This window comes from Chiloscyllium plagiosum, unplaced genomic scaffold (assembly GCF_037043375.1).
Source record: "Chiloscyllium plagiosum isolate Xiang-an unplaced genomic scaffold, Cpla_swu_hap1 HiC_scaffold_45, whole genome shotgun sequence".
NCBI lineage: Eukaryota > Metazoa > Chordata > Chondrichthyes > Orectolobiformes > Hemiscylliidae > Chiloscyllium > Chiloscyllium plagiosum.
Genome location: NW_028270183.1, coordinates 15569441 through 15580661, shown reverse-complemented (window position 1 = coordinate 15580661; position 11221 = coordinate 15569441). Strand labels below are relative to the sequence as shown.

General features: G+C 44.4%; 1 protein-coding gene across 2 annotated transcripts in view; it reads left to right on the top strand.

Annotated features, from left to right (window-relative positions):
* Positions 1-11221, top strand: part of LOC122552203 (phospholipid phosphatase 3-like) — an 85036-nt gene that overhangs the window by 44830 nt on the left and 28985 nt on the right. For both annotated transcript variants that reach the window (XM_043694801.2, XM_043694800.2), the window contains exon 2: positions 2958-3115. In XM_043694801.2, coding sequence (XP_043550736.1) covers positions 2958-3115 — 158 coding nt within the window. The remainder of the gene's footprint in view (positions 1-2957; positions 3116-11221) is intronic.

Below are 11221 nucleotides of genomic sequence, written 5' to 3'. Positions count from 1 at the left end.
TGTTGCCCGGTCTGATGGGACAGACATAACCCAGATTTAATTTGGCCTGTTGTTTCGGTGAGGCATGGCAGCATTTTCACTAGGGCACAACAAAAACAAGGACTTGCGTTTAACTCGTGCCCCAGACACAATAAGACATCCCATGGCATTTGACAGGAGTCACAAGAGGAGGTCTTGGTGCTGATGATCGCAAGGTTGAAAAAGGGGTTGGCTTGCAGGAGAGAGAGAGAGAAGGGTCAAGAGAAGTACTGGGGGGGGTTCGAGAAAAAGACAGCTTTAGGGAATGTTTTCCAGAGCTTAGGGCCAAAGCAGCTGAAGGCAAGGCCACATATAGTGGAGTGATTAAAGTGTGGTCAGTGTAGGAGCAGTGCAGAGATCTCGGAGAATTGCCAGAGGAGATTACAGATGTAAAGATTGGCAAGGTAGCGTGGGGATTTGAACACACCTCCATTCACCCTCTGGGCAGTAGCAGAGATGGGGATTCGAGGCATGCTTTCAACCGGTTTGGCTTGACAATGTACCACAGTTCCTACACCACAGCACTGGGCCAGTTGTATTTTCTGTGGTTGTGCCTGCTTCCTTCCAGCTCATTCTTTCACTGTGTGTTCATCCTGCCTTCCCCCACCCCAGAGACAAATAGATCTGTCCTCCGCCTCAATCTAACACCTTAGTCTTTCAGAGATAGTACTCATCACGCGGTTTGGCTGTAACTAGGCTGTAACATAGACCCGCAATGTCCGGTCACCCCGACTCTCTCTAAACATTCTGATTTAATTTGATTTATTGTTGTGACGTGTACCTAAATACAGTGAGAAGCTTTGTTTTGCGACTGGTACAGGCAGACCATAACAAACAAGGACGTACAGATCATAGGGCGCTTAGGCAAAGTGTGGCATTTGAGATTACAACTGCTTCAGAGGTGTACTAAAGCAAGATTAACATTAAATGTGAAGTTAGAGAGGTCCATTCAGCAGTCTAATAGCAACAGGGAAGAAGCTGTTCTTGGTCTGTGTGCTCATGTTTCGGTATCTTCTGCCTGACGGTCGAATTTGGAAGCAAGTCCGTACTGCATGGTCCAGGCAAGCCAGGGGTTAAATATTTAAAGTGCAGCTTTAACAAGACAGTATTGCAGCCTCAGTGGCCCACTCCAGTTCTAGTGTAGGCCATGAGCAACTAGTAGAGCAGACAATTGTATAGCATGAGGTTGATTGAGAAAAGTAACTGTAGGTAGTTAGCTGTTTCACATTGGATGTGAGAATAACCATGGCAGAATCATTAATACCATGGATCACTATTCTAATTGTTTTTGTAATATGCATAAAACATCTAAAGGAAAACAATTCCTGAGCTAGAATGAAAATAGTTCTCGTATGTTTTGACAACACATCTATCCTAGGACAAGCCAAACAGAGACATGCACAAGAATTCCTAGAAGCATAGCATTCCAACCGGAACTCTATCAACAAACTCGTAAACTTGGACCTCGTTTACCACCCTCTGAGAAAAAGAACAGGAAATGACATCAGCACCGTAAATGACATCACCAAGCCAAGGAAACCTAAACATGAATAGAAAGCGGGTCACTTAACACCAGCGCTTCACTGGAGGCTCACTGATGATGTTACCTAGCATGGTGACAAAACGTCTGAGAATGAACGTTCCAGCTCACTGAGCAAACATACATTCAGAAAATAGTTCTATTTCTACTTTTCAAATTGTCATGATTGTATTTCTTTAACACCTTTAATAATTCCATAAAATGTTTTGAGTGGCCGAATGAGAGTAGCAATCCCTGAGCAGTGAGTTAGAGAAGGGGTGACTTTTGGAAGACAATTGTTCTCTGATGAAGTTTATGGGGAAAGAAAAGAAAGATTTTCCTAAAGTTGAGAGACAGCAGATTTCCTCTACTGCAGCCAAACTGGATGTGCCTGACGTTGGGCTCTAGTGAACAGCAAATGCATCCTTCAAGTAGATGTGTGGAAATTTCTACTAGCCAATAACTGAGCAAGTTCCAATATTGCTGCATAGATCCCCTGTTGATCCATTCATATTGTGAAAACTGAAGAGAGTCAGTGGGTCACCAATGTCTGTGGAAAGAGGAACAGAGTTAGTGATTCAGAATCATGATGTTTTGTCAAAACTGTCATAACTGAAAGATATAATGAGCTGTCAGCAAGGAAGCAGCAGGAGGATGGAGAGGGAAGGACCAAAGGGTAATCTATTCATACAATGCACTTCTACAGAATCCAATAGCGTGTAGAAGCAAAGGTAGTTCTTCATTTCCAAGTTGTCAGACAACACAGAAACAGACCCTTCGGTCCAACCAGCCCATGCCAAACATCATCCTAAACTACACTAGACCCACCTTCCTGCTCCTGGCCTATATCCCTCCAAACGTTGTAACTGTACCCACATCCACCACTCCCTCAGGAAGTTCATTCCACACACGAACGACCCTTTGTATAAAACATTTGCCGATCATGTCTGTTTTAAATCTCTCCCTTCTCACCTTAAATATGTGCCCCCTTGTATTGAAATCCCCCATTCTGGGGAAGAGAAACCTATCATTAGCCCTATCTATATGATTTTATAAACCTCTATAAGGTCACCTCTCAACTTTCTACACTCCAGTGAAAAACATAGAAAAGGCCCATTGAAGCCTTTCTTTATAACTCGAGCCTTCCATACCTGGCAGCATCCTGGTAAATCTCTTCTGAACCCTCTCCAGTTTAATCATCTCCTTCCTGTGACAGGGAGATCTGAACTGGACACAGTATTCCAGAAGAGGTCACACCAATGTCCTGAACAACCTCAACATAATGTCCCAACTCCTGTACTCAAAGGACTGAGCAATGAAGGCAAGCGTGCCAATCGCCTTTTTATCCACCCACTCTACATGTGATGCAGACTTCAAAGAATTATGTACATGTTCATTTTAGCTGTTTTGTCTCTTCCAGCTTCCCTTCCCTTCTTCATGGTGGAGTTCAATGCTGTCAAACCGTACCGCCGGGGTTTTTACTGTAACGACGAGAGCATCGGTTACCCACTCAAGAAAGAGGAGACCATCAGTGACCCTGTGCTGTGCACCGCAGGCATCCTGATCACGGTTGTTGCTGTAAGTTTGACTGTTTATTCTGCACGGTCCTTCTGTTTCAAATCTCTCTATCGATCTTTGATCTTTGCACGAGCAATCTATTCTTGGCCTAAAGGGAAGTTGTGAAGTCACCATTGGGGATCTGGACAGGGGGAAGAATCAGTCATGTCATCCAACGGTAAACATCGATGTCAGTCCCATTTGGTGGAAAGTCGATCCTCAATTCCATTCGTGACAAATTTACCTCAGTTCCATCCCAAAGTGATTGATCACTGGAGGACAAACTCTGTATACCCTGGTGTAGCAGGTTGTTAGATTTGTTTCTAAGGAGTACAATCTGTCTTTCCACGTCATGTGAAGGAGAAACAAAGTGCGTTGGGAACTTTGTACTATTGGTTGTAGTGTGACATTAAACAGAGAGCACTGGGCAGAGGGACTAACAGGAGATCTGGTTGCAGTTTCAGAGATCCCTTGACTAAATACTGAGAAACAAATGGAAGAAAATAGATATATAGATAGCAAACATATCTGTTTAACAGAGACCAAAAATAGCAGCTGGGTTGAATTTGGCGTGGGAGCACAAAGTATTAATGGAGGAAAAAGTAGAAGTTGCTGGAAAAGCTCAGCAGGTTTGGCAGCAGAGAGAAATCAGAGTTAACATTTCAGATTGAGTGACCCTTCCTCAGAATTTATTAATGAGAGCAGGTGTTGGGCGAAGATTGGGCTTTGTCTTACAGGAGTAAGTGAAATAGTGTCCCTATAGACCTACTCCTAGGAGAATTCAGTCACACACTCCGTTGCTAACGGAAGGTCGGTCTTCAGGAGGTGGTGATGGTGAGGAATTGCATTTACATAGAGAGGAAATCTCAGAGTAATGCACCATCCCCGGGGGAGACTCTCTCTCTGGGTCTTGGAGTAACGTCCAGATAAATTCTTTGAATCATTCGGCCCATCAAGTCCACACCAACCCTCCGACGAGCATCCCACCCAGACCCACTCCCCCCCCCCCCCTACCCTAGGGGTAATGCTGCATTTACCAAGGCCAGTCCATCTAGCCTGCACACTATGGGGCAATTTAGCATGGCCAATCTACTTAACCTGCACATCTTTGGAGGAAACCTACATAGACACTGGGAGAATGTGCAAAGTCCCCAGAGGGTGGAATCGAACCTGGGTCCCTGGCAATGAGGCTGCAGTGCTAACCACTGAGCCACCGTGCCACCCTAAATTACATAAACAGCTTCGGGAAACAGCAGCTTGTACTCAGTATAGCATAGAATTAAATCCCTACAGTGTGGGGACAGGCCCTTCAGCCCAAGACCATATTGACCCTCCAAAGAGTATCCCACCCAGACCCATTGCCCTACTATTCTACATTTACTCCTGACTAATGCACCCAACCTACATATCCCTGAACACTGTGGGCAATTTTAGCATGGCCAATTCACCCTAACCTGCACATCTTTGGACAGCGGGAGGAAGCCCACACTGACACGGGGAGAATGTGCAAACTCCATACAGACAGTCTCCCGAGGCAGGAATCGAACCCAGGTACAGTGAGACAACAGTGCTAATCACTGAGCCACCGTGCCACCCCAAAGGAGTATGGGTATACTCACCTGCAGTGAGTAACTGAGTGAGAAGAGAGCTCTGGAATTGAAAGCTAGAACAATGTGGTACATCAGGCTGTTGTTGCTCAGATGACAGTCTGCTTGGGAGCACTGCATTACACACCAGCAGTTATTTATAGTGCCATGTTTGTACACTCCCTTGTATCTGCGTCTCTGAGAATACTAGCCTCCTCTAAGCCTAGTGAATCTTCAACTAACTGAGAAAGCTGGTTAGATGGGAAGGTGGAACAGCGAGCAGGCAATAAGACGACAAGCCTACATACTGAGTGCCTGGGATTTGCAATGTGTTGCCTCACAGGGCAGTGGCTAATGTTACTGCTTCCAAAAGAAAAACGGAATTAGGTAAATATTTAAAAGAAAGATGCAGGAATACAAAAAATAATCCAGAGAATGGAACTAACCAGATTGGTCCTTGCCCAAGCTGGTTGGGCTGAATGGCCTCCTCCAGTGCTGTACTATCCTGTGACAGGCAAACGATTGCAGATGCTCGAGATCTGAAGTAAATACTGAAAACGCTGGTAGAGCTCACCAGGCCTAGGAGCCATTAAACATTTCAGGTTAGCCTCCCATCAGATTTCCAGCATTCACGGTGTTTTTTTTTACTCTGATTAATATTCAATTCATAACACAATCCCACTCAGAAACACTAACCTGCTCTGCATCACGACAGGGAGCTGGGGAAGGTCACCGACTTTAAGGGCTTTATGATAGAATGGGGACCCATACATTGTAAAGGACAGTTCAGGGGATGCGGCCTGACGATAATCTCAGCTCTTTCAAGAGCAACTTACATTTATATGTTTAACATGTTCCCAAGTCGCTTCACACCATGACATCAAGTCACATCAGCAAAGATTTGGTCAGGTGACCAAAATCTCAGTCAAAGGAGTGGGTTTTAACAAGTGTCAGATTGGAGTAAAGTGAGACTGAGCCTCAGCAAGGATTTCCAGAACTGAAGGCACAGCCACCGTTAGCAGTATGATAGAAACTGTCTAGATATAAATAGGAATTCACTTTACTTTGACAGAAGGCCAGTACAAAGTAAAACTTGAATCAAACTCTTGAAAGACTGAATAGGAGGTAACACAGAGAAAGTCTAACACCAGTGTCAAGAATTAGAATAATAAGAGAGATAAGAAACAAGAAGAAAGCACTAAGGTTATCAACCCCTTTGATGTTCATTCCCCAAAATCTACAGTACATGCACTGCCCAGTCCCTGTAAGAGAGTAGCAGAATTTATGGGAACTTTAACAAGACCTGCTTAAATGGAAATACGGAACATCTGTCCAATCTGATTGGAGGTTAATCTTAACACAAGGTTATATAAAGATGTCGTTTGATGGGGAACAGATGCTGGAAAATCATCTAAGTGCAATTACGTTAACCCTGTGAGTGCTGTCACAAAACCTGGAGGATTGTATGAGTCCCAGAGAGAAATAAGGAAATGGTATTTGTTTTGGCTGTTGATGCTGACTGGGGGAATCATTCCATTTAAGGGACATGGCTTAATGTGGGCAATTAGTGTTGCACAAGTTGGTTTTTGGTTTAATTAAATCAGCAGAGATTATTACTAAGCAGTGAGACCAAAATAATAGACTAAATGTGTGACATTCCATTGGGTGTCTTAATGAACTAGATTAAAATATTTTACCAAACTCTCTTCAATTCCAATCTCTTGGCTGAATGTTATTAAAGGGACTACAGTTTTCTCTTGCACTTTACTTTGGAGGGATTGTTTTTGGGAACCATTATGAAGTTGTACATTTTCTTTACATTAGCCATTAATTAAATAGAGGCAGTAGCATCCTGGTAATGTCACTCAACTAATAATCTGGAACATTAGGCTCATGTCGAAATCTGACCATAACAGATAAGAGAATTTAAGTTCAAGAAGATCTGAAATTAAAAGCTCCTATAATAGTGACTGTATTGTTGTAAGGTTCACAGAGCCAGTCAGTCATAGTCGTACAGCACAGAAACAGGCACTTCAGCCCAACCCATCCATGCTGACCAGATTTCCGAAACTGAACTACTCCTATCGGCCTGCATTTGGCTCATATCCCTCGAAACCTTTCCTATCCATGTACCTGTCCAAATGTCTTTTAAATGTTGTAATTGCACCTGCCTTTACCAATTCCTCTGGCAGCAAATTCCATATACATACCACCCTGTGATTTTGGAGGAGATTTGTAGCTCAGGTTGGGGTTCTGGTAGCTCGGGTAAGTTTGCTCGCTGAGCCGGTAGGTTTTTTTTCAGACCTGTTTGATCGCCGTGCTTGGTAACGTCATCAGTGAGCCTCTGGAGAAGCGCTGGTCATAGAGTCATAGAGATGTACAGCACAGAAACAGACCCTTCGGCCCAACTTATCCATGCCGACCAGATATCCCAACTCAATCTAGTCCCACCTGCCAGCACCTGGTCATATCCCTCCAAACCCTTCCTATTCATATACCCATCCAAATGCCTCTTGAATGTTGCAATTGTACCAGCCTCCACCACTCTCTCTCTGGCAGCTCATTGCATACACACACCACCCTCTGTGTGAAAAAGCTGTCCCTTAGGTCTCTTTTATATCTTTCCCCTCTTACCCTAAACCTATGGCCTCTAATTCTGGACTCCCCCACTCTAGGGAAAAGACTTTGTCTATTTATCCTATCCATGCCCCTGATAATTTTGTAATCCTCTATAAGGTCACTCCTCAGCCTTCGATGCTCCAGGGAAATCAGCCCCAGCCTGTTCAGCCTCTCCCTGTAGCTCAAATCCTCCAACCCTGGCAACATCCTTGTAAATCTTTTCTGAACCCTTTCAAGCTTCACAACATCTTTCCAATAGGAAGGAGACCAGAATTGCACGCAATATACCATCAGCCTATATTCCACTGTCCTGTACAGCTACAACGTGACCTCCCAATTCCTGTACTCAATACTCTGATCAATAAAGGAAAGCATACCAAATGCCTTCTTGTGCTCTGTCCCACTTTCTATTTATGTGTCTGGGTCTCTTAAGGTGGGTGATAAGAACTGGAAATGTTATCACCCATCTTAAATAAAAAAGTGGGACAGAGCACCAGTGCTTCACCAGAGGCTCACTAATGATGTTACCTAGCGCTACGATGAAACAGGTCTGAAAACAAACCTACCAGCTCAGCGAACAAACATACAACCAGAACACACCACCCTCTGTGTGAAAACGTTACCCCTCAGGTCCCCTTTAAATCTTGCCCCTTTCACCTTAGACCTATGCCCTCTAGTTTTGGACTTTCATACCCTGGGGAAAAGAGTTTGTCTATTCACTTTATCTATGGCCCTCATGGTTTTCTAAACCTTTATAAAGCCACCTGTCAGCCTTTGACGGTGCAGGGGAGAAATGTTCCAGTCTATCCCGCCTTTCCTTCTAACGCAAATCTTCCAGTCTCAGTAACATCCTTGGAAATCTTTTGTCCTCCCTTTCCAGTTTAATAACATCCTTCCTCTGGCAGGGTGATCAGAATTGTGCACAGTATTCCAAATGTGGCCTCGCCACTGTCTTGTACAGCTGTACGTGACCTCCCAATTCCTATACTCATTGCACTTCCCAATGAAGGCAAGCATGCCGAATGCCGCCTTCCCCACCCTGTCTTCCTGCGACTCCACTTTCAAGGAACTATACACCTGCACCTCTATGTTTGACAACACTCTCCAGGGCCCTACCATTAAGTGTGTAAGTCCTGCCCTGGTTAGTTTTATCCAAATACAATGCCTCATATTTATCTAAATTAAGCAACTAATGTTTTTGGCTTTGCCGGTGATGCCCACATCCCATACAAACATAAAGGGAAACAAAAAGAAACATTGTCTTTTATATGTCTCCAAAAAATTTACTTAATTTATACCTGATTATTCATGCCTAATGTTCCTCAGAACTGAGCTGGTGAACCATCTTCTCAAAGTAGTTGATGTGGTGACAACAATCCTCTAACCCCTTTGGTAGGGAGATCTAGGATTTGAACTCGGTGATGATAGGATTGTAATGAATGTCCGAGGCAAGATTGACTTGAAGATGAGCCCAAAGGTGGTGGTGTTCCCATGCATTTTCTGTCTTTGCCATAAGACCACAGAGTCTTCGAGCTATACAGCATGGAAACAGATGCTTAGTTCCAACTTGTCCATGCCAACCAGATACCCTAAGTTAATCTAGTCCCATTTGCCAGTATTTGGCCCATATCCCTCTCAACCCTTCCCATTCATATACCCATCCAGACGCTTTTAAATGTTGTAATTGTATCAGCCTTCACCACTTCTTCTGGCAGCTCATTCCACACACACACCACCCTCTGTGTGAAAAAGTTACCCCTCAGGTCCCTTTTAAATCTTTCCCCTCTTACCTTAAACTTATGCCCTCTAGTTTTGATATGGGAGTAGATTTAGGCCACCAAATCTGCTGTGCCATTTGATCACGGCTAACATGTTTCTCAACCCCATTCTCTTGCCGTCTCCCCTTAACCATTGATCCCTTTACTAGTCAAGAACACATCTACCTGTCTTAAATACACGTAGTAAATTCTGGTGATGGAAATCAGGGCTTTGGGAGTTGCTGCCGGTGGAGTGATTTGGGATCTTTCTTATCTGCTGCAGCGTCCAAAGTGAGAGAAAGAAGGACTTTTAGTTTGAAAGCGTCTTTCACAACCTTGGGAAGTCCCGTTACATTTTATAAACGACGAGGTACTTCTGAAATGTAATTCATAATCATAATTTAGCAAGTTAACCTTTTTGACTGAATTGTCATTAATTCAGCAAGACATCATTTCTGGGATTCTGCGGCGTCTGAGCTGCAGTCTGTGACCCAGTATGTAGGAGCACGGTGGTTACTTCCAAGCTGACAGTGAAGGTAAACATTTGCAGCATTTGTAACTGGATATATTTTTAGTCTAAACATATAGTACCTGGTTTCACGGCTTCCTGTGCACGAGAATGCATTGGTCATGTAGTTATTTGAGAGGATTTAGCGAGATGAGAGATCTATCAGCATTCCCAGTCAGTGGTTTGTGGTGGAATAATTTTCACAAATCGTATTTGTAATGTAAACTGTACCAAGTGAACGGGAGCAAGGAAAATCCCAGTTACAATTCGATGACTTTGACTCTCCCACAATGGCTATCAAACTCTGCCCCATCAGCTTTGGGTTGTTTGTTGAGTGTTCACATGTGCCTCACAGCGTGTATGTCCCTCTGTTCTGACAGTGTGCAAGGGGAGGTGAGGGGGGAGTCATTAGGTCTGCCTTTGCTCAGAAGTCAGACGCATGCTGGGCAGGATCAACCTCAAAAGGTCAGTGCCCTGCAGCTCCTGAACCTGGCGGTCAGAGCTATGAGCTGAGGCAGTATCAGGGCTCACCTTCCCTGTTGCATTTATTCCCCCTTGAATTCTCTGCATCAGCAAGGCTGTTCCTCGTGCTGTTGCAAATCAGAACACAAGACACCAGCACCTCAACGCTGCTGTGGAGTCATCAAACTGTGCGTTTCAACTATTTTTGAGCCTCCATTCCCCACACCTTTGTGTGATTCACAAAGGCGACAGAGAATTCCACCTCCAGGGACAGGAGTTTTCTGGAATTTTGAAGGTGTGTTCCATTGTCTTGGAGGATGTTGTGGTGTGGTTGAGGGTCGCTCTCAACCAATCAAGTAGATTTGTGCTTTGTGTCTTCGTAGACGGTGGACAGGTTTTGGGAAGTCAGGGAGTCACATGGTACAGATTGCCCAGCCTCTGATTTGCTCTTTTGCTGTAACATTTGTGCAGCTGGTCCAGTTAGGGCTCTGATTAATTAGCTGATCCTTTGCGAAGGTCTCATTTACTTTAGCGGTGGATGGAGTTGCCCATCATATGGACAGTTGCCTGGGCAACAAAGCCTGGGTGTGTCTCTGGTGGTCTTCTGAGGTTCATTTTCATCTTTATCTTGAATGTAAGGAATCACAGTTCCATAGAACCATTGGCATCTCTCTCCATTATAGATAGAGAGAGAGAGAGAGAGACAATTGGTCATGTGCAATTTGAGGGTAACAAAACCACAAGGTTGGGGTAAAGTGCCAAACCAGAGCCTCCATGAACTCTGACAGCTGGTTTAGGGATTGACCCCATGCTGTTGGCTTTGGTCTGCACCCATGCCCTCATCGTCCAGCCAACCGTGCTAACTGCCCGCAGGCTCTTGGATGGCTATGGGATACAGTGTTGGACTCTTGCTCAGATTTGATCATTGTTGGTTTACCATTCAGAGGATATCTGTTTACAGTCTGTATGACATGGGATATAGAGCCACGTGTGGGTCACACAGTGTATTTCTGTCTCAGAATTCATTTGTCCACAACCTGCAAAGAGGCTGAGGAGTCAACTCCAGGGAACAAGCAGTGAGCCGATTGAGTTGATTCCTATCAAACGTGAGACTCTGTTAGTGCTGAGTCAGTGTGTTGCTGCCTGCCAGCTGGAAATTGGCAGAGAGACTGACAGAGAGGTTTCTTTCACTCGG